This window comes from Lissotriton helveticus, chromosome 1_1, assembly GCF_964261635.1.
Source record: "Lissotriton helveticus chromosome 1_1, aLisHel1.1, whole genome shotgun sequence".
Taxonomy (NCBI): Eukaryota; Metazoa; Chordata; class Amphibia; order Caudata; family Salamandridae; genus Lissotriton; species Lissotriton helveticus.
In genome coordinates, this window is record NC_136057.1 from 1657890815 (window position 1) to 1657914776 (window position 23962).

The 23962-nt window shown below is 47.8% G+C and overlaps 1 protein-coding gene across 2 annotated transcripts in view; it reads right to left on the minus strand.

The window, feature by feature from the left end:
- The window catches only part of LOC144773866 (retinol dehydrogenase 7-like), a 46276-nt gene extending 24137 nt beyond the window's left edge, over positions 1 to 22139 (minus strand). Inside the window, exons 1-2 of one of the 2 annotated variants that reach the window (XM_078658953.1) lie at positions 21667 to 22139; positions 19273 to 19570 (exon numbers count right to left, since the gene is read on the minus strand). In XM_078658953.1, coding sequence (XP_078515079.1) covers positions 19273 to 19570; positions 21667 to 22003 — 635 coding nt within the window. In that variant the 5' untranslated portion in view covers positions 22004 to 22139. The remainder of the gene's footprint in view (positions 1 to 19272; positions 19571 to 21666) is intronic. The other variant, XM_078658955.1, reaches the window with a different exon arrangement.
- Positions 22140 to 23962: the final 1823 nt, after the last annotated feature.

Sequence of the window (23962 nt, forward strand, 5' to 3'; positions counted from 1 at the left end):
GAATAAAAGTAATATGTGCACGAATAAGTCGGCCCTGGGATACAACTTCACTGGCGTAGGGAGCGGCAGAACCGTAATTGGCTGGTTCAACTCTTGGTCACAGGTTTAGATCCTGGCAGGTCCACTTAGCATTTTACACTTCTGAGGTCGATAAAACAAGTACCATTGAGTTGATTAACAATAAACATGGGAGGCTGTGCCTTGATCCCATGGGGGTACCGGGTCCCAATTACAGTCAGAAGCGTAAATTGTTAAGGAATTTGGTAAATACATTGGGCTCACCCAGTAGGGTAGTAAGCGAGAGTCCAGCACAAACTCAATGGGGCGGGAGGAGGCAACAAGTTGACAGCCAAATCAACAACGTTTTCACTAGCGCCGCAAGTGCAGTGGCATGGGGCTTCAGGAGAATACTGCCCTCTGCATCCTTTGTATGTAATGTGCAACCCCACTGGATGGGTAGGGGGTAGTTTACTTGTGCATTAGCGGCCATGTATCCAAGTATACATCGTGGGGCTCTGCGAAAACCCCTACATTTTGGGGTCAACTGGGATGGAGCAATGAGCCAAAGTGAAAGCACAGATAGACTTCAGTATATTAAAGAGCATTTGGCATTCCCAGTATTCATGAAAGGGTGGGCTTTGATACATATGGTTCCCCTCCTCCCACTGCCATGCCGGCCCCCTGGTTTAGCAGCAGAAGTTTGGGAGGGCAAGACTTTCCCAGGGTGGTGTCTGGCTTAATTCGATGGTCAAATCCAAAATTTTTCACATTGACTAACAGGTTAAATTTTCAGCTACCGGGGCATAATTTTATTCTTATGCACAGCATTATGAGTTGAAATAATTGAGGGATCGACCAGTGCGATCAGAGGATGCTCATGCACCATGTCAATTTTGCGGCGGGACTGTTGCTAGGCAATGAGGATATAAAGGTTACATTCCACTACCAGGTCCCCACCGGGGAGTCAGCCAGTCAACTAGCCCATGGGGGGGGACAGTACAATCTTACACTGACCCTTGGCAATTACAACGCAAAGAGAGGGCTGCGACCCCCGATGGACTGAGTTTAAATTTAGTTGTGTGGGAGTGGGTCTCGCAAACTTGTACCTTCTTGCCACGTCTTGTCGAGGCAGCGAAATAGTGCCCTCTGCAAACAAGGGCAGGTACATGTCGCAGTTAAATCATTCACCCGCGCTTTAGCCAGGGCAGCAGGCGGGTTGTGGTGTTGAAAATTAGTACGGTTCGGTGAACATTATCTGCGCCATCTTGCCTCTTCCCCTGATGCCACACTTTTGTCGTGCGCACCCGCCATTTTAAGATGCCCTGATCAGAACGAACCCTTTTGCATGCCGCTGGCCCTTGACATAGCCCTTTGCCCTCACTAAGCCTGCACGCTGACCAACCCCCTGCTTGCACCTGCCTTGAATCATAAACCCCTCTTCGGCGCTGCTCTGCCCCAGGCCCTCATCCTGTTCCCAGCGCGACACCTCCCTTCTTCCCTTTCATGATCCCCGGCCCTTAGATGCAAACCCCCTTTTTCCCCGTGTGCCCGTTTGTCTTCCCCGTTCCCAGGCCGACACCCAGCTCTGCCGATACTATTCCTTGCCCCTCCCCGCACAATAGAAAGCTTCCCCCATCAAAGGATCCCCGGGTTGATCAAAGCCCCCTCCCCATGAGATCCGATCGACCCCCACATTCCATGAATCGGCGGAATATCCAGCTGCGCGATACTCATCACCTGTTGTGACTAGGGTGGGGACTTCAACTGTAAATGTGTGTGGGAACGGGCCCGAAGGGGGGATTCCGGGAATGTCTTTCCGTACATCAACGCTTTATCATATGTATGTAAACTGTAATAAAAACCGCAAACACTCTATATAAGGGGCCAGGCCTCAAACATAAGCTAGAGCACCTCAGAACGATACCTGCTGTCCGTTTTGCTGTGTTCTCCTCCGGAGAGAATAAAAACCTTGTTTCCTGCTTTCCAGTCTCCAGCGCCTGCCTCTTCATTGATTAAATAACTAGAGGGTCACAGAGGCAATAACGCCGGGCAAATATCGATTGTCCCCGACCCGACTAAATTGTTTTAACAATTGGCGTCCCAAGCGTGGGGCCCATCAGCGACTCGTGGATCCAGTGGGAGAGGTCCCGACGACAGAGTGAACGACTGCAACGATCGGGAGAGCTCTTGCCCAATAGACCCTCGTCTGGCAGCCGATCATCCGAACTTCACTAGTTCCGAACAGACCTCTCTCTCAAGTGATCTACGGTCCTGACTGGGGACCATTAGGAGTGCCGTGAGAAATACGAGAAAAAGAGGACGAACGGGCGCTGGATTCGGAAGACAAGAAACTGTCCACACGGTCCGGGTAAGGTCGTGTAAACACGACGGAGTGCGAAAATAATTGATTGCTTGATTGTTTACAATATATACTAGTATTACTCTTTGTTAACTTATTTTAGAGATTCACTGTCTGCACGCGGAGAAACAGTAGGCTCCTTCTCTTTTGCAAACAGTGAAGGATAGGTAACGTAACCGTCGCGCCTATCTTTCTTCCCCACTGACTCTATTATTTCCTAACGGTTTTTGGGAGACTCCCTCTCCCTCACTGATTAACTGGGTTCTTTAACCCCGAACTACTGTTCGCAGATTGTCTTCTGGAGATTCTCTGTCTGCAAACCGGAAACAACAGATTCCTCTTTGCGGATAGTGAAAGGGTAGAGGACGCAGACTTTTGCGCCCTACTTACTCTCCCCATTGACCTTACTCTATCTTATTTATTTATTTGATTGTTTGATTGTTCCTCGTTATTAGTTACTCTTTTTATTTTTGTTCATGAGGTATTCACTGCCTGCAAACAACGAAGAATAGGAATATTCTGTCTAGTCTTTGCACCTAGTGATAAGATAGGCAGTGCTGACTTTTTAGTCCCTCATTACGAGCCGTCATGTCTGTCTTCTCCCCATTGATTGATAATTGGTTCAGCCCGGACCGTGTATTAGAGGTGGACCATATAGCTCCACTAGAAGGCACCCCTAATAAGGACATGTTCGTAAACTATGGATTAGTTACCATAGCCTATAATAAATTGTGGCACAGGTATACCAAAGAAAGCCAAGACAAACAGTGGCCACTGGCAGGATCCTTTGACCTTGACAAAATAGAAACGTTGGAAATAGCCCTTCGCAATAATAAGACAACGCCTATTATGCTCGACAGTCTCGGTATGTGGCGCAGAGAGGCTATGCAACGACAGAGAAAAGACGAGGACAAACCAGTAGAGAAATATACCGACAGGACAACCCCGGGACACCACTACCCAAAGGTTATCCCCCGACACTATGCAAAAGACGGCCAGACTTAGGGCCAGACCAATGCGCTTTTTGCAGATATGTCGGACACTGGAAAGCCCAATGCCCGACTCTACTGAGCGTGAGCAAGGGCAAAGGGCCGACAGGAATGACAGGCCAGCAGAATGAGAAAAAGCGCGAAACGAAGAAAAATCCGACTCGTACGGACAGACCAGATAGAACCACCACGTTTGATTATGCCCGATGGCACAGGTTCCGCCAGAACGATTTCAGCGACATGTTCGAGTTTTCCTAGGTCGGACAATATAAAAACGGGAACCCAGCCTAGCTCTAAATTGACAGACGGAAAAAGATAATTTTGGCCAAATAATCACTGTTTTATGTTTGTCTTTGGATCTTGTGTGTCATACTTTTCTACTACCCTCCCCGTCTGAGTTTGTGTGTACGTAAATCTGCGTCATCCCCCTGCACGTGCTTCCATGTTACATAAACTATGTTAATAGAAATTTTTAGCATGAAACAACCTGGAAAGGAAGAAATGGGAAACGAAATCAGTAAGCCACTGATAAACACGAACTTTTATTTTAACATAACAAGCAAGGAAAAACTCAATAACGCTAGAAAAACAAGAACGGTAAACTGTAGAACATGAAAGTTAATAGAACATTCACCCCCCCCCACCTTCCGGAACCTTCCAAAGGAGGGTAGGGTTACGGCTACGCCCAACCGGCGGCAACCCATATAAGGCGGGCCCTGCTGCCAACTCTTGGTCAGGAAATCTTAACGTATGGGGGAGCCGGAGGAGAGGCAGGAGCCAGCAGCCTGGGCAGTTGTAGGTAGTCCCGCCACATGTCTCCTCGGCCAGCCGCAACGGGCCTGGATAGTCTTAAGTAGTCCCGCCACATGTCCAGAGAAGAACGAGGCACCTCTTTCTTTTCCCTTCCATAACAGCCGCAGCAGCTCTGGACGGCGGGATGTCCTGCACGTACCTCCACAACAATTTGTCCAAGTCGGGCTGGGAGGGAGAGGCGACGCGGACGAGCCTCTCCCACCTCCACAGATAGGAGGTCTCCCAGCCCCCGGCCCAACGCCGAACACCCCCAGTCAGGCGATGGTGCCCCAATACTTGCGCAGCACCGAACGTGCAATGGTGCCCATATTTTCGGAGCACCGAATATGCAATGACTGCACCGATACTTGCGCAGCACCGAGTGTGCGCCACAGATGGCCATACTCCCACAGCACTGAGCACGAGACTTGGGGAGCACCGGATGGGGAGAGACCTTCGTGCAGGCCGATGAAAAAGAGCAGCATGGGGTGCACCGGAAGAAGGAGACGGCGCGAACGAGTCTCCCTCGCCCCCCCCCCAGGTGGGGGCATCACAGCTGCACCCCAGCCGAACGTCCTGCTTTCACAAAACAGAGCCCTCTTCCTTTCACTCCGAAGGATCTCTTCCACTCTTGCAAACTCGACGAGAGTGGCCCCTGTAGGGCCTCAAAATGGCTTCTGGGTCCGCTGGAAGGCGGGCCCCGGCCGCTAGAGTAACTTTGACCAGCAATATGACTCGGACACTTGCCCACTGGGGCACGAGCCCCCATCTCCGACAGCATCTCCGCAGCCTTGAAGATTGTACAAAGGTCCCCGGCGGAGCCTTCGGCCCCTGCAGGCTTCCGGTAAGGGACGACTGCCTTGATCACTAACGAAACAAGCATGACATTGCCACTCCTTCTGTTAGCATGAATTCTAGAACTGCCGAAAAGGACTCTGGTCCAACTGCCGGTTGTAGGAAACATTTTTCCCCTGATGCTACTTCCGGACTGAGCCGGCCCCGCCCAAAATGGCGCTGGTATCAATAGGAACTTACGAACACCTCGTGGTGTTCCTTCGCACTAATACAAACTTGATGTTCTGAGACTTATATGATCCTTCGTACACTTGGCTAGAAAAGACAAGGAGAGTTCACTCGACGAGCATTGTGAAAGGGTCCCGTTAAAAATGTTGATTACAAATGTGCGGTGTATTATATTTTCGTTGCTGATGTATAACCCCATTTATGACGCACACATACGGTATGCATATAGGAAATCTGATTGCAACTATTATGATTATGCTTCTAAATTATGAAATAAATGCCCCCGAACCCCCAGCCAATTAATAGACGTTTTAGTTTCTTACAAATGAATGAATAAAACTTTCCAATGTATTTATTGCTGCAAGACGACACCCCCACTGTACGCACTTTAGCCATTGCCACGTCCGGCCAAATACGACCGCACCCTCATAATCCACGTGCTGAAATGATTTGGCAAAATAAAGGTTTTCGAAACTATGGACGGGTATTACATGCTTTATTTTAAAAAAATGTGGGATCGGCGGGAAAGTTCTTTTTTGTGCACCCTACTCTGCTCTCTCTTTAAGGTTGAAAGAAGATGGTTGCCCAGCCCTGGAGGTCGGATCGGATCGACAACACGACACTCTGCCTTCAAAGTACGCGACTGAGTCATGAACTCTCGCATGGAGGAAGACCTCGACTTCCAAGGATGGGTAAAACGAACGGTGTAAATGAGGGAATGTAAAAGAAGGGTGAAATGAAATGATGTAAATATTATGAAGTACAACGCTCGAAGGTACTAGGGAACAGAGTTGACCAAAGAACTAATGAACCGCAGAATGTCACAGCGTTGAAGGAGATTTAAGGACCCCGATAGCTAGATGCACCTACCAACTGGATACCTCAAACTAGGTATCTTTGGTTTTCTTCTTAACGTTTTCCTACACCCGACCTATAAGGGCACACTGCCCCTCTCCCCTCCCGACCCCAGAAACCATACCCCCGGGACTCTGCCCCGAGGAGGAAAGACGAGTAAGAGGTAAGTAAAGGACTTATGAATCCATGTATTTGAATATGCGCGAATACTGTCTCCCCCCACCCCCTTTTTCCTCCCTCTGCAGGTTACATCAGAGATTACAGCCGAGGTGTGGCGAAGACCTGAAGCCTTGCCGTGTCTAATATACGAAGCAGACTAGCGCTGCAAGGTGGTGCCTAAGCACGCCTACTAACTACTCACGTATCGAACAAACCCGTAAAATTAGTATGACCTGATAAAAAGTGATCACCCTTAAACCAGACCACACGAATGAACCCATGTCACGTATGATGCGAAACTATGAGAGAATGTGTGTGTGTGACTGAGGCGTTGACCCAACTGGTCGAAGGACCGAGAATGCGAGAAAGTGCGACAAAATGGTACCTCCTTTCTTCTTTCCTTTTTCTCAAGGCACGTCCCCTCTACCCTGACTAATGCTCAAACTACATGATTACAAGATTCTAACGCAGACCCGTGAATGTCCTTTACTGTGTAATGCACTAAATAGCCTTTCTTGAATACACTGCCACCCTCTCTGTTGCACGTGTACTATTTAGCCTGCCGTTGCACTCTCTCTCTCTCTCTCTCTCTCTCTCTCTCTCTCTCTCTCTCTCTCTCTCTCTCTCTCCCTCTCTCTCTCCCTCTCTCTCTCTCTCTCTCTCTCTCTCTCTCTCTCTCTCTCCCTCTATTTTTGCACTCCCACTCTTCCGAGCGATTAGCCCCGAAATTGGCAGACTGCCACCCCTAGCACACCACCTAATTGGCTTCAAATACCGTCAGTATTTGCACAAAAACTTGTCTTTAATACAATCACCCTGAGACCGTGTCATTACCTCTCCTTTTCCGCTAGAAGCCAATGAACCGAGGTTGGGCCGTAAGGGAAAGGACAGGTAAGACGACAGAGGTTCCCTAATCTGGCCCGTAATAAGGGAACTACATGTCAACGGCTCCTATGGTATAAAAAAGGACCTCAGAATACGCGACCCTCCCCACCCCGAATTGTCGCAATACCCAAACAGGAAAAATGATCACCCCTGTTACATCCCCTGTATCAGCCGCTCCAAACTGGAGTTATGAAACTACCCCTCATTCCCGGTTGTGAGAGATGGGTCGATTTACGCCCTTACCATAAGTTTTCTATGTCCCTAGCTGTTTCCCATAAAACCCCTGTCTTTTCTGATTAAGTAATCAGGCCGTAGGAAGCTACGTAGGAACCAGAATGATGTTTTACAAGGTTAAAAGACTAGACCAAAGTGAAGAAATCGTTGAAATGAACCCTGCCGAAAGTGAAAAATGTTTAGTTGAAAAACAGGACGCATTGATAAAAAGAAATGTTTAGCCTATGTTCGTCCCTCAGCAAAATACCTGTTTAGTACCATGTCGATAGCACACAGTACCCTTGGTAAATATAAAACCCTAGAGAACGGCATATCTTTGTCAAGCTCGTCTTACGAAGGTAGGTCTCCATCAGATAAACTGTCGAAACTGTAATAAATAATTATGAAGGAAAGTCATAGTACATCCAACAGGCCCGTCATCGGTCATTTATATGTTAGTTGTGAACCCTAAAATAACGGACGTTTTCATTTCTGTCTGAAGCTGGGAGAGAAATAGACTTTTGTGATTACCTTCCTCTGCAAATTCTCTAAAGACTGTCTTTTCAAACTCGTTTAAGGGTACGGCTGTCAGGAGAGAGAAGGACCGGATGTGGGAGCACGAGGCCTGACTGCAGACTATGGAACACCTGCGACATGGGCCAAGGCGAGACCGCAACAGAACAGAGCTACAGGACGAGGCACTACCTCCAGCAAAGTGAGAAGAAAGGGCTAACCTGATGCCCCCGCTCTATGTTCGAATGTGTGCCGAAAGGTCCCCGCTCTCTAGACTCGGTCATGAGCCCGCCCATCTGAAGTCTCTCGTTCCCCTAGTTTGTTCCTAATTTGGCCTTGCTCCATCCCCCTTTTTCTCCGACCTACCCTATGGACTGTTTTGTACGCTCTTCTTCCATCTGAACTTTCTGACAATCACCTCAAAGGACACAGGGCGAAAAGGACCTTTCCGACCAGGAATACGAGGGAAAGGTCGTGCCCTGCAACGCGAGACCTAGAATAGAGCTGGACCCGTAGCTCCATCGCCGGTGCTCCACAGCGCCAACGAAAGACAACAAAGAATACTGAGAACTCGTTAACTACGAACATTTTTTTGACGTCCTCAATCACCGTTTCTGCTGCGCCTCATTTCTCTCCCAGCCGCCATTGTATTGATCATGCTCCAATCCGAATCGGATATATGTAATAACCTACCAGTCCACGTTATGAAATGTACTTGCTGCTCTCGCTACAGAATCGTTTTTGTATTGCATTTCTATGACTTTCCTGCTGAACAAGTTTATCAAAGTTTATCAAATAGGTCCACCTCCTAAAAACTAGAAATCTCAAAATGTATTGTTTACAACTCTTTCATCTAGGGTTCCTACCGTTTTCTTTCTCATGCCCACCACAATAGAACCGAGTAGAAAATGAACCAGCAAGATGTCTTGAATATGTTAAAGGGAGGACTGTTGAAAATTAGTACGGTTCGGTGAACATTATCTGCGCCATCTTGCCTCTTCCCCTGATGCCACACTTTTGTCGTGCGCACCCGCCATTTTAAGATGCCCTGATCAGAACGAACCCTTTTGCATGCCGCTGGCCCCTGACATAGCCCTTCGCCCTCACTAAGCCTGCACGCTGACCAACCCCCTGCTTGCACCTGCCTTGAATCATAAACCCCTCTTCGGCGCTGCTCTGCCCCAGGCCCTCATCCTGTTCCCAGCGCGACACCTCCCTTCTTCCCTTTCATGATCCCCGGCCCTTAGATGCAAACCCCCTTTTTCCCCGTGTGCCCGTTTGTCTTCCCCGTTCCCAGGCCGACACCCAGCTCTGCCGATACTATTCCTTGCCCCTCCCCGCACAATAGAAAGCTTCCCCCATCAAAGGATCCCCGGGTTGATCAAAGCCCCCTCCCCATGAGATCCGATCGACCCCCACATTCCATGAATCGGCGGAATATCCAGCTGCGCGATACTCATCACCTGTTGTGACTAGGGTGGGGACTTCAACTGTAAATGTGTGTGGGAACGGGCCCGAAGGGGGGATTCCGGGAATGTCTTTCCGTACATCAACGCTTTATCATATGTATGTAAACTGTAATAAAAACCGCAAACACTGTATATAAGGGGCCAGGCCTCAAACATAAGCTAGAGCACCTCAGAACGATACCTGCTGTCCGTTTTGCTGTGTTCTCCTCCGGAGAGAATAAAAACCTTGTTTCCTGCTTTCCAGTCTCCAGCGCCTGCCTCTTCATTGATTAAATAACTAGAGGGTCACAGAGGCAATACCGCCGGGCAAATATCGATTGTCCCCGACCCGACTAAATAGTTTTAACAGTGGTAGTTCTAGGCTAACAGGTGTGCTGGTGTCCAAAAAGTTTGGTACACACTGAGTTAGAGCCATATAGCGACATGGTATTTTAGACCATTTGGCATTCCCAATATTCGGGAAACAGGAGGTAGTTGCACCCGGCTATCCAGCGACAGCGTGCTCCGTGGGCACGCGCACTTCACAAAAACACAGAGCTGCAACCAGAAAAGTGCCAAGTGGCAACAACCAGTAATAGGTTTAAAATGTGTCGCTATGACCTTACATCTGTGTGAAGCCAGTCTCATTTTGGTGTATGCCCAGGTGTAAATTGGGTGCTTTTCAAGGTTCTCATGTTAGGCACCATATGACCGGCAGTGGGCACTGGATAAAATCAGACATTCTCTGAGAAGGTATGCCTAGGGGGATTCACCACAGAGGGAGCTGATCTGGCAATCCCCATAAGGATTAAGGGATGCCGGGCAAGGGCAGGAGGGCCCCTCCTTGCTCATTGTCACAGACTTCTAGTTATGGACACTCAGGTGCGTCCAGATTTAGGAAGCAAAAGGACGGTGCAAAGGCTAAAGTTTATCTTTCTCGCCCTTTAGCCTAAAGTAGGCAGGCAGGTGTGGGAGCAGTCAGCTAACAAGTGGGCTGCTGTCCCTTAGATGTGGGGCACCAGTGTGTGCAGGACACACGGTGCTAGTTGGATGGCAGCTAGGTGAGAGCAGCAAATTCAGGGGGCTTTGTGAGCCATGGTGTCTGAATCTGCCCCGCCCAGAGCTGGCTCGGGGCAGAGTCATGTGAAGCAGTGGAACTCTCCCATAGGAGGATTAGTTCTTGGCACAAGTTCATAGGCCAGAAGGGCTCTTGGTTTCATGAGACACTAGCGGTCTAACGTCAAGGGCTATTGGGATATAGATGGGGTCTTCTTCCCGTGGATTGGCAGGGGACTGGTAAATGAGAAGTTGCAGGTGAGAAAGGAGCTGTTTTGGTGGGGGGCTCTGTCGGCAACGGTGGCCGCCGCCAGAGCTGCGGAGTTACAGGGCAATCTGGAAGCAAATGGGCACAGAAGGGTACCTCTGCATGGCACATAGGGGTGCCAGAGCCCAGGAGCCTTATGGGAGATTCCTGGAAACCGTGTCCGTGCCCCGATAGTCCTTCGGGGCTTTGTGGTCCTGAACAACCGGGCGTTTGCCTTGCTACGCTCCGCCCTGAAAGGGGCGTGAGTAATAAGGGACCAGATGTCACGTGATCCGGGAGGAGGATCACCAGAAGGGGCAGCACAGATGGGGTTCGCCCCAGTGCTGCTTGGCTTATCAGGCGGGCAGGTGGCGAGAATGCTGACTGCCCTTGGATCGCCCGTAAGATAACCCACCATATTACATAGCATTGTATGTAATAAACCTGCAGCAGTTTTACCCAATACAAAATCTGTGTTGTGTGTACCTATTTGTATGCATGCTATGTGCTTGGGGGTGCGGAGTGTTGACATGATGGTACTATAAGAGCAAACAGAGAACAACATAATAGAAGAGCATAAATGGAGGCCACACACAACAAGACAGACCATAACCAGCCATGGGATGGTGAGATGTATAGCACCAAACCCACCTGAGACCATCCAGATGCAAGGAAGCCCCCAATGGAATATCCATCAGCGACCGTTTTACCACCAGCAAGGAGCACCACATCCCCTACAGGCTGTAACTCACAGCATTCTCCGAGAGGCCTGGCATGCATATGAATGGCTGAAAGCATGCAGCTTCGTGCTGCCACAGTACGCCCATCCTGCTAGGACAACTGTCAGAGCACCACCCTGAAGTGCCCCACAAGCCCAGGGATTTCCACAGTCCAAGGAGAAGACAGACCAAAATCACACACAGCTCAGACAGGCCAACAGCAACAGACCATCCGGAGAGGCGTAACGCAGAGACAGTGGCGTAACAAAACTTGAGGAGGCCCCCCTGCAAAGTTACAGAGCCCCGCAGCCGAACAACTGGCAGCTAAGAACGAATCATGCCAGAGTGGGAACTGCATCACCAGAGACCCAAGACAACTACCCAGAGCCAGGAGAACAGCAGGGAGCCACGGCAACTGCACACATGCCTCAAGGCCACAGAAAGGCACAGCAGACTACAGGCCAAGCGAAGGGGGGTGACCAAGGCTCAAACACAGGAAAGCAACCAGGCTGAAAGCAGATGCCGAACCACAGACAAGCGCCCGCACTATTGAGCTCAATCCCAAGGATGCGTGAATACACACCAAAACACCAGGAGCATCACAAGAGAGCCGACAGCCCCGCACCACATGGGAATGGTACATACAAAAGCAACAGCAGAAGGCTCAAAGCTATCCACTGGGACACCTACCACTAGCCGTTCACAGCAGTGCTTAATTTGTAAAAAAAAAAAAAGTAGAGCCAGGGCCCTCGACAGGATGACCCTAGATCTTGCACCATCCGTTGCCCCTGGCAGCACTGCCAATGACAGCACCAACAAGCTACTAGTCATCACACTCTTAAAAGTGTGACAATTCATACTATTGCAGGCCCCCAAAGCTATAAGAATGGCTTTAGAGGCAAATACTAATACTTGGAAATGTAAATTGAAATAGTAAATAGCAGCTGTTGTGCTCGTACCTAAATTTTCAGACACCACTACCATGTGGCAGACAGTCATAAGCCCCGGTGTTGGCAATTAAGTGCCGGTGGTGAGCACCGGAGAGCACCGCTACAAATCAAGCACAGCACAGGCCAGCAAGAAAACGCAGAGTCGCAGCAACAACCCCAAGTCCCACCATTGCAACCCTCACAGGGGCAGAGCAGCCAGAGAGAAACCAAAAGCATATCCTGCTGTGCCGCAAGGAACCCCAGACCCTGCAGCATGCATAAGGAAAACAATCAACTGCCCTCGAGCCGAAGGGTAATGACCAGGGCACAAGTCTTATACAAAGAAGTGGGGGGGGACGGGCAATTTGCAAAAGACCTCATGACATCACGTGCTGAATGTGTCCCGGTGTCTGAAAATTACACCGGTACACGTTCATCTTATTTCTGTGGGGCCCAGCTTCTGGGCAGGGGGGGAACGGCGTCCACCCTGTGAAAAGTGTGGGGGACGCTGTGTACCTACGTGTACCCCTGACTCGAGCCCTGGTAATGACCAATCCAGAAGCGCAGGTACAGGCACTAACCACAAAGTGCGGCAAAGCAAGGACAGGATCCCAAAAAAACAAACCCGAAACGGCCACATTTACAAAAGAAGAAATTCAATTTACGCTGAAGTGAGCATGCCACACCCACCTGTCAGTGTCTACGGACACAAAAGAGCAGGAGTTGTGGAGGGGGCGGGCCTTGTTGGTAGGGGAACTCATTGCGTAATGGAGATAAGTGAGAGGGACGCAAAGGTAATACTTGTTTGCTCAACCCACTACCTGTCCTCTCTGCTCCTTCTCTCCCACATGCTGGACTGGCCTAATATTCCACTGATCATTTCCCCTGTGGGCTGGAGCAGTAGGAGGCTGGTTTTGAAGGCCAAGGGCCGCTGTTGGTGCCTCTGTCACCTAGATCCCGGAGAATACTTGGCAGCTGGCACAGCGAAAGACAGAGTAAGGGATGAAAAGAGGGATACATCGACGAGAGCAAGATATCAGAGAAGGAGTGGGGAAAGAGATAATTGATGGACAGAAAGAGATGAAGGGAAGAAAAGAAGAGAGGGGGGGCTGGTTTGAGCATTTTTGCCAGGGCAGCTTTTGGTCCCCCAGTCAAGCCCTGCACCCACTGTCTACTACGCTCTGCTTGTCTCTGTGCATCCCTGTCTCCTGCCCCCCCCATCTCTCATTCTTCTATCTACTTCTCCTTTTCCAGGACGACCTCTGTCCCTTGCTGCTGCTATGTCGAGTTCTGACTCGAGTTCCCAACGGTAAACACCTTTACTCCGCAATTTTCCCTCCGCATACATTCACAACTCATACCATTACAACGCAAGTACCATTACTCCGCAATACTTTTAAAACGCATACCATTACATTTATATGCTTTTACCGCGCATGCTTTTACAACGAAATTCGTTGTAAAAGCATGAATGGTAAAAGTATATGTTTTTAATATTTGAGTTTAAGGTAAGTATATGGTTTTAGTTTGGGGGTGTTGGGGTATATGTTTTAGGGGTTCATGGGTATTTTAAGGGTTGGTTTGGTTTATGGGGTGCACAGTGTATTTTTAGTGTATGTTATTTTTAGATTATAGGGTTGGTTTTGGGGGTGCTTGGGTATTTTTAGGGTTAAGGGGTACGTTTAAGTTTTGGGGTGTAGGGGTTTTTATTAGGGTTCAGGGTGGCTTTTGGGTTAAGGGATTCAGGGGTATTTTTAGGGTTTAGAGATAGGTTTGGGTTTTGGGGTACAGGGGTATTTTTAGGGTTCTGGGCTAGGTTTGGGTTTTGGGGTACAGGGGTAATTTAGGGTTTATGGGTAGGTTTGGGTTTTGGGGTACAGGGGTATTTTTAGGGTTCAGGGCTAGGTTTGGGTTTTGGGGTACAGGGGTATTTTTAGGGTTCAGGGGTAGGTTTGGGTTTTGGGGTGCAGGGTTATTTTCAGGGTTATGAGGTAGGTTTGGGGTACAGGGGTATTTTTAGGGTTCAGGGGTAGGTTTGGGGTGCAGGGGTATTTTCAGGGTTATGAGGTAGGTTTGGGGGTACAGGGGTATTTTAGGGTTCAGGGATAGGTTTGGGTACAGGGGTATTTTAGGGTTCAGGGGTAGGTTTGGGTTTTGGGGTACAGGGGTATTTTAGGGTTCAGGGGTAGGTTTGGGTTTTGGGGTACAGGGGTATTTTTAGGCTTCATGGGGTAGGTTTGGGTTTTGGGGTACAGGGGTATTTTAGGGTTCAGGGATAGGTTTGGGTTTTGGGGTAGAGGGGTATTTTAGGGTTTATGGGTAGGTTTGGGTTTTGGGGTACAGGGGTATTTTTAGGGTTCAGGGCTAGGTTTGGGTATTGGGTACAGGGGTATTTTTAGGGTTCAGGGGTAGGTTTTGGGTTACAGGGGTATTTTAGGGTTCAGGGGTAGGTTTGGGTTTTGGGGTACAGGGGTATTTTAGGGTTCAGGGGTAGGTTTGGGTTTTGGGGTACAGGGGTATTTTTTAGGGTTGAGGGATAGGTTTGGGTTTTGGGGTACAGGGGTATTTTTAGGGTTCAGGGGTAGGTTTGGGTTTTGGGGTACAGGGGTATTTTAGGGTTCAGTGGTAGGTTTGGGTTTTGGGGTACAGGGGTATTTTAGGGTTCAGGGGAAGGTTTGGGTTTTGGGGTACAGGGGTATTTTTAGGGTTGAGGGATAGGTTTGGGGTACAGGGGTATTTCTAGGGTTCAGGGATAGGTTTGGGTTTTGGGGTACAGGGGTATTTTAGGGTTCAGGGGTAGGTTTGGGTTTTGGGGTACAGGGGTATTTTAGGATTCAGGGGTAGGTTTGGGTTTTGGGGTACAGGGGTATTTTTAGTCTTCATGGGGTAGGTTTGGGTTTTGGGGTACAGGGGTATTTTAGGGTTCAGGAGTAGGTTTGGGTTTTGGGGTACAGGGGTATTTTAGGGTTTATGGGTAGGTTTGGGTTTTGGGGTACAGGGGTATTTTTAGGGTTCGGGGCTAGGTTTGGGTTTTGGGTACAGGGGTATTTTTAGGGTTCAGGGGTAGGTTTTGGGTTACAGGGGTATTTTAGGGTTCAGGGGTAGGTTTGGGTTTTGGGGTACAGGGGTATTTTAGGGTTCAGGGGTAGGTTTGGGTTTTGGGGTACAGGGGTATTTTTTAGGGTTGAGGGATAGGTTTGGGTTTTGGGGTACAGGGGTATTTTTAGGGTTCAGGGGTAGGTTTGGGTTTTGGGGTACAGGGGTATTTTAGGGTTCAGGGGTAGGTTTGGGTTTTGGGGTACAGGGGTATTTTAGGGTTCAGGGGTAGGTTTGGGTTTTGGGGTACAGGGGTATTTTTAGGGTTGAGGGATAGGTTTGGGGTACAGGGGTATTTCTAGGGTCAGGATGGGTTAGTTTTTAAGGGTGCTGGGGTATTTTAAGGAGTAAGGGTGGCTTAGTATTTTGGGGTGCTGGGGTATTTTAAGGGACTTGGGTGGGATTAGTTTTTAGGGTGCAGAAAGTTATTTTAAAAATATATTTTATATATATATATATATATAAAAAAAATATGTATAAAAAGTAAAAATTAAAAAATATATATTTTTATATACATATGCATTATTAAGAGCGTGTATATATATATATATATATATATATATATATATATATATATATATATATATATATATATATATATATATATATATTACCTACTGGCGGTCGCCAGTAGGTATATATAGTTAGGATTTTTTCTCTATGGGATTTTTGAAAATTCTATGTCTAATAACTTTGGCGTTTGTGGACGGAATTGGCTGAAATTTTCAGGAAAATTGAACGTTTTGTTTCTGAGCAGCCACTGAAAATTTGGGGGGGGTTCATCAAGGGGGGGCCGAGAAAAAAGGGGGGTCCCAAAACGCGTTTTCCCATGTTAATTTCCATAGGGCGGTTGGCTCACTTTTAGCCCGAACGGCTGAATGGATTTGCACGAAACTTGGCAACATTGTAGGGACTGGTAGCCCGATGTGCCTTTGCTAGGTCTCATTATATGTGCTCCAGTGGATTTTGATAAATTAACCTTCAAAAAAATATATATATCTGTAAGCGCGCTCCGGGCAGCGCCCCGGTTCGCGTACCTGACGCGTAACGGAACTTCGCGAAGCGAAGCTGATTGGCTCTCTGGTGTCTGTCAACATTCTAAACAGTCCGGAGTGGCCGCCATCTTGTCTCTCGGTATATAAATATATGGTAAGTACATTTAATAAGTTTATAACTTCACCACACATGCTTTTGCGTTTTAAAGGCATGCGTGGTAAAGTTATATGCGGTGTAATATATTGCGGAGTGATGGTACTGCGGACTAATGACTAATGCGTTGTATTAAATGCGGAGTCATGGTATGCGGTATAACTGTTTGCGGAATTACGTCATATATTCGTTCCCAACATGTAACTTTCAACGTTCCATACCGCAAGCCACGCTTTGCAACTCCCTTCTTGCTGTTCATCCCGATCTCGTCATCTCTGCAGTTTACCTTGCTGTGCACTTCCTTTCCGGTAACCCTTCTTCTGTACAACTTCTTCGATGCCCGCTATGTTTACTTTGACACTTTTGCTATCCTGATCTATCCCTTGATGCCTTCCCCGCTGACGGGAGAAATCATAGATGGACCCCCTGTTGCCATACTTTAAGCGGAGTCTTTCCACTGCTAATATTGAATTTAGGAAATGGAATTCAAGCTACACGAATAACGTTGCAACATATCATTGTTTTTTTAAGTATTTGGGGCCTCATTTATGAGAAATGACGCATCGCTGCGTGAAAGCAGTGATGCGTCACTTCTCAGTGCGCACTCCTTGCGACATACCTGATGCATCATATTTAATGTATGACGCATCATGTCGCAAGGGGTTACAGATACGTCAGTATTTCTGACGTATCTGTAAGCGCGAAAGTGACGCATTGCTGGCGTGTGTCAAAAAAGTGACGCAACTCCAGCAATGCTTCCTTTCACATGGGGCAAGCCCCATGTGAATGGGCTTGTGTCAGTCTTACGCCTGCTGTGAGGCAGGCGCAAGATTTTGACGCAACGGTGTCCTAGAAGTGATGCAGTGAAATCTCATAGATTTCACTGCGTCACTTCTACGAAGCTTTTTGCGGGGAAACGCCCCCCTGCATACATTATACTTGACGCAGGTATAATGTAGCGCAGGGGTTTACAAAGTGACGCATCTGCTTAGATGCGTCACTTTGTAAATAGAGCGCAACAGGAGGCATGTTTTACGCCGCCGATGCGTCACAAAACGTGACGCATCGGAAGCGCAAAATTGACCCAAGGCCTCATTAATGAGGCCCTTGGATTTTAGGATCACCGCCATGGACGTCATTTAGGGGTCACAGCTGGCTTGGCCCTTGCTACCCCTGGCACTGCTTTTCTGACCCCCTGGCCTTAGAGGTGGCAAAATCAGTGCCTGGAGCACAGGGGCAGCTCTTCCTAACTGTGCTAATTCGAGCTCCACTTGCCTGGTTTCTGTCCATTTTTTTATTATACAAATAGTGAATAATATTCCCTATAGTGTAATAAAAAATGGACTACATTTGCTGGAATATGGCCCTATCTGGAGGCTAAGGTTAGTAAAAAATGGTGTTAAATGTATGTTGTATGCATGCTCGTGGGTGAGTGTGTTTATGTGCACGAGAGTGTGAATGTGTTAGTATGTGTAAGCATGTGTGTGTGTGAGTCAAACTAAAGGTCAAATTGCGAGCAATGTCACTTCCACTACCCCTGGCAATTTGGTGAATTGACATCCATGGATCACCATTAAAATTGACTTGCTGTTTATTGGACTATAGAGCTTGGAAAGTCATACACGTTTGAAAAAGTGGACTTGTCCTTGGTAGTGAATGCAGACATTTTCTATTTGTATCTTTTGGAAACATAGTCTTCTGACTATGATCCTAACATTTTGTGTTTTCTGTTATATTCTATCCTTGGAGCCCGCTGTAGCAGGCTCTAGCGGTCATTAAAGGCCTTTAACAAGGGAGAGGGCATTTAATGGCTGGTGGAGTTCACTACGGAGGGTTCTAAGGATATTAGAACATTCCGCCCTTAGAGGGTAGAATGTTCTAATTTGTGAAATAAAGGTCTCACGGAGACTGAGGGAATTGAAATCCCTTCTGGCTACACGAGCCCTTTGCATGTTGATGCTCCGGGCTTCTACCAGGCATTAGAAGCCCGCAGCACCCCATTGTCTTCAATGGAGCTCTCAACATTCCATTGTTCAAATACTAAGTAGTATATTTTTCAAACCACCTGGTTCTGTCTGCGCTAAAGAGATGGCTCAAGCAGTAAAGTCTTTGGTGATTGCGATTCCTGGAAATATACTTTATCTCGGCCCATCAGCAAAGGAGCAAAAATATTACATTGTGGATACCATCATTATAAGATGCCTTGGGGAATTCAGGGACTAATTAACCAAGTTGAATTTTCAAAGTTTGTCACTGAGATAAAAAATGTGTGAGGGACCATCACCTTCTACTCTGCTTTTCAAAGGAAAGCCTCATGTAACAAGCTGAGGGTGTGTTGCAGCTGATTGTACAGTAATGTATGGAAAGGAAAGGAAAAAGAAAAGACTATTTCTGATGTACTCTATGTATGCTATATAATACGCTGTGGTCACCAATAAAGTGTGTTAAAAAAATGTAACAAGCTTAGGGAGGCACCCTTTTACTGCAACTAAAGTACATACAAACTACATTTAAGAATTCTGTCTTTCCACTGAGCACCACCACAACCTGTCACAAATACAATGCTGTTCAGAAAATGGCTGCTGCTAGGTTACATCCTGCTTGCATTACATCAAACTACTCCAAAATAGATACTGACAGAAACATAGCTTTTCAAATTTGAAAAATAACAACAGCAGGATTTTTAGGGCTTGTGTCAGGACAAAAAGAAGAAACGCTAAGTCATGGGCATAGTGAACCTTTGTGGTCAATGTTGTACTTGAGAAGCTGCCTTCTGATTGGGTAAAGATGCATCTTGTTTCTGCTTCACATTAAGAAGAAATCCTGTCAGCATTTATTACCTCAGGGAGTCTGAGAACGCTTCCACACCAAATTTGGAAATGCAGTATCCCCCTCCGCAGAAACCCAGCCTCCCTGCGATGCTGGCCACATTGACGATTCTGCCTTGGGCCTTCCTTACTTCGGGCAGCAGGCTCAGTGTCACGTCAATCATCCCAACCAGGTTCACATTCAGCACGCGCAGGAAGTCCTCCTTGGTCAGCCATTCGTTGGGGGCAACAGGGATGAGAATCCCTGCATTGTTCACTAGGCCCCAGAGCCCTGGAAGCACAGAGGAGACTAGGCTGATTTGCATTGCCCCTGCGGTAGACGAGAGGAGATAAATGCATAGCAAATAGATTGAGCTGTAGAGAGAAAGAAGATCTGTCACAAACTGCCATCTCTGCAAGCCAGGTACCGCAGAGCTGTTCATAGTTCGAGGCAGGCACACACACACTGGGGAAAGTAAACAAAGATGCTGTGTCATATAGGAGCCCTTTAGAGACAGGTGTCCCCAATCATTCTCTGTGGTGCTAGGAACAAAGCTTCAATTAAGTTTGGTTTCAAAGACCTTAAACACCTCACAAAAGAATGAACAACTGAAGGGTTCTACAAAAATAGAATCTGTACGAGCTTATTTGTAAAAAAAAGAGCAAATTGTTAATTTGAATATGTCTTTCTGCAGAGGGTCTGGGTTATTATGTGTTTCATCATTTCTTATTATGTGGATTAATGCTTTAGGCTTGATTCTAATTGAATGTTAAACGTTGTTATGTCTGGATATTTGGTTTAATAGGTTAACTACTATTGACCTGGCTTCTTGCTGTACCCTTTGACATGAAGTCCCCCTTGCTGTACCTGCTCCAAATCTCACCCCAGTACGACTGATGACAACCTGGTTTCATAGCAGAGTATGGGAATCACCTTGTTAGGATATCGGGAACAAAACTGATGCCTACAAGTGGCATCACCCAGCCACAAGAGCGTATAGATGGATGGTGCATATTCAAAAAGTCCCCCCTCCTTGAACTTCAGCTCTGTGTTTGGAAATCCTGGTTCTCAAGCACCCACACACTAATGACAGTTCAAAACCGAGGTCCTGCCACTGAGGATAGAGCTCTCGGATGGTCTCCAAAAAGTTGAACCACTACAGTACATATTACAGGCCAGAGAGACCAGCTAATGCCAGATCCACTCAAAAATAGGGTTAAAATCAAAAAGGAGGGTGAGCCTCCCCTATGCCCCACCCACCATTCACACCTTCTTGAGACCTGCAGGCTTCTACAGTCAACAAACCTACAGCTAAACAGTAACAGCAGCAACGGCTGACTAGAGGCCTGGGCGGGCGCAGGGTTGCCAATGGCTGGCATGTAGCCACTATGGCCTACAGCGGGGCCTCTTCCTGTTGCCACAAGTTCTTGCATGTGTGGCGAGTTAGAAGTGAGACCCAGGAAAGTCTCAAACGTGTATGTGATGGGGAAACGAGGAATGATGTACCTGTCTCCCTCACAGGGCTCGCTTTGAAGTGGTTATCAAAGTGAAAGGTGATTCTGTGACGCACTTTATCTGTTCACCTACCTTCCTCCCGCCTCACTGCTTGTTTCTTCTTAATGGTGAGAGTAAGCGCTCATGGAGAACATTCAGAGCCCCACATTTCGTAGCCTGAAGGAAATTAGTTATTTAGGCTGCAGTGCACTCTCTCAGCAACTTCACTTGAAGTGCGACTCTGGCTGCTCTTCAACGCCGGTCACTCCAGTTAGTGACAGTCTAACCAGTACCTCTCTCAGCAACAGAGGCTGCGGCAGCAACCATGAAAATTTGCCGCAAAGTAGCTAGCGCCTGCCAGCCTTCCACAAGTAAACCCTGGCAGCAGGATGTGACGTCTCATGGTATGTAACATTGTAGCATTAAGCACAGCAGTATGCCAGCAGAGCTAACCCCAAGCCTGGGGAGCAGCATGCACATGTCACAGCTCACGCTGCCAGCTACCAACCCACATTTTTATTTCGGCAGAGCTATAAACAGCTTGTCTTGACAGCTGAGGCGCTATGGGTTATGCGTGGCAATGCATTTCAGTGCAGAGATGAGAAGCACAACACTGAAATGCTTTAGTCTAACTCCTGATGCGTGGTACAGTTGGCAGGACTGCGTAAAAGAGGGCGAGAAAGACCTGATGTGTGATGGAAAGAAAAGAGAGGAGTTCGAGGGGAATAAGGTCCCTCTGTGTGAGTGAGAAAGAGAGATGAGAGCAAACGGTGTAGATGTGGTAAAGAAAAACAAATAGAGCTCAGGGCAGTTAATAAAGTCTTGATCTGTCCTGGAGAAGGAGACTGAGGTAAAAATACAAGGCTTGAGTATGAATACAAAAATATAAGTTGTTAGAAACACTCAAACGTTTGTAGAGTTCTTCCTCTCACCTCTGTTTCCCACCATACGTTTCACCCAGTCAGCCGCAGCAGCCACGCTCTGGCCATCGGCGACGTCAAGGATGACTGTCTGCAGCCTCTCAGAGGACGAACGTTTCAGCTGCTCCGCCCCTTTCTGCGTCAGGCACGCCGCCAGCACGCGCAGACCACGACGGTCCAGCTGCTGCGCCAGAAGATTTCCAAAGCCGGTGTCGCAGCCGGTGATCAAGACATACTTCTCTTGGAGGTTTGGAAGCGTCTTCTTCTCCCGATACCAACGGAAGAGGTAGCACAGGCACAGCAGTGCTGCCACATACAGTAACATTGTGGCCTCCAAATATAGCCACATTAAGGCCCCTGACACTCTCTCCCTGCAGATGGGATAAATGGACAAAAACGTCTGGTTATGAGCTGGCTTCCAGACCTGAAAGACTTTGAGGGCCACTGAGTGGGTGGAATGGATTAATGATAAAAAATGCTGAGGTCATTTGTTGAACGCTAACAAAGGAATATGTCCAAGCTAAACAAAACCAAATCAATAGGTAAAAAAAACATTCAAATGCAGATTACATGGCTGTGAACAGTTCACATTTTTTTATGGTTTCTGCTCTGCCCTCAAGTCACCTTCGTTGTGCTGCTGATTGATTACACTTTTACATCAATCCACTTCGTGCCTGGTCTGCCGTCTTTGAGATGAGTTTATGATGTAGATGCAACAGTCCTTGAAGGTGGATCAGCTCCAAAAATATAGCACTGCATTTCTCGTCATTTTTCATTCCCTCCGGTTGCATCATGTTCCTTTTCCTCACACCAGAATTGCTTGAAAAGACTCAATTTTTAGGTCTCTCCTAGGTATCGCTTTCACTGTCTTTTTGACACATGCAGTTCAGGATATGGGCATGAAGCTCCGCCTACTTTCCACCCATCTTTTTAATTGGCTCTCGTCACATTCATTTGTAAATGGTGGTGCTTTATTGGCCAATAGGCTTAGTAGTCCCTCCTTAGTGCCGTCTTTTCACATTTGTTGTTACTCAGTTGGTTTTAAGTACAACCTCCGAAAACTATTTTCTTAAATGGTTTTAAGCAGGCGGGACAGGCTCAGTGGCACACAGAGCAGGGCATGCCCGAGGCCCTTTATCATTCATTATGGCGGCCGCACAGCTCGCAGGGTCACCTTCACTTTTCCAAACCCTTTTGCAGGTAAGACACGCTCAATTAGACACACCACTTCAGGCACAGTATGCCTGAGACACTTTATCTTTCATTATGATCCACCGGGGTCACAGCTCGGGGTTGATTGCCTCTAAAGATAGGCATTTATGGTATTTACTAACAATAAAGGCCCGGGCTTCAGGGGGTTCTTTCCAGGGCTCGAGTCGGGGTACCACGCGGGTGGACGGCGTCCCCCCACTTATTTTACCGGGTGGATGCCATCCCCCCTGCCAAACAGTTGGACTTCACTCATTGGCCTCTCTGGGACGAGGAGCGGAGTTCACAGCACGCTGCTCACTCGCTAACTTCTCAGATGCAATCGCATCTAAGGGGTGTCGCATCTAAGGGGTGAGGCAATGAGCCAGATGGTGCAAGCCACCTTTCGTGACTTCACTTCCTGTTGTGACGTCACTTCCGGTGAAAGCGTCCTCCCACTTCTTTTTTTAGGACTTGTGCCCTGGTTCTTTCTCTGTTAGGCTTTGGGGGTCCGGGTCCCGTTGTTTCTGCGAGCACCCACCCGTCACAGAGGGAAATGGCTCGGTTTCTGTGGGAGTGCTGTAAACACAAGGCCTCGATGGATGAACTGAAAATGTCCATTAGGTCTGGGAAATGTCATGTTTGGTGTCGGAACTCAACTCCCTGGGCGTGGTGGCAGACTGGACTCTGGCTCAAGCGGCGCCAGGCAGCTTTTCTTTGAAATTAGGCAAAATGAGGCAGCATGGCAGCGGCTGAATACTGATCCATACACCCTGCCATCTTAGCATGTATAGCTCCTAGAAACAGGCAATGTAGCTGCTTAGGTGGTTTTATTTTAAAACAAAATGCAATGCCTCATAAATAACTATAAAGAAGAAAGTTTCTGTCTCTCCAAGGTTTTGTCCAGAATCATCAAAATTATAGAGTCACTTGAGCGTGGCAGTGACAGCACAGTGTAAATACATAATTGATAGCTTTAATAGGACTAGGGTCGTGTTGAGGGAATGAAAGGGTGGGGTGAGGATGCTGCCCAAAGGCCCTGTAACAAAATCGTCCGAAACCCGCCCGGGGGGGAATGGGGGGGGGGTTCAAGCACTTGGCCAGGGCCGGTTTTGGTCCC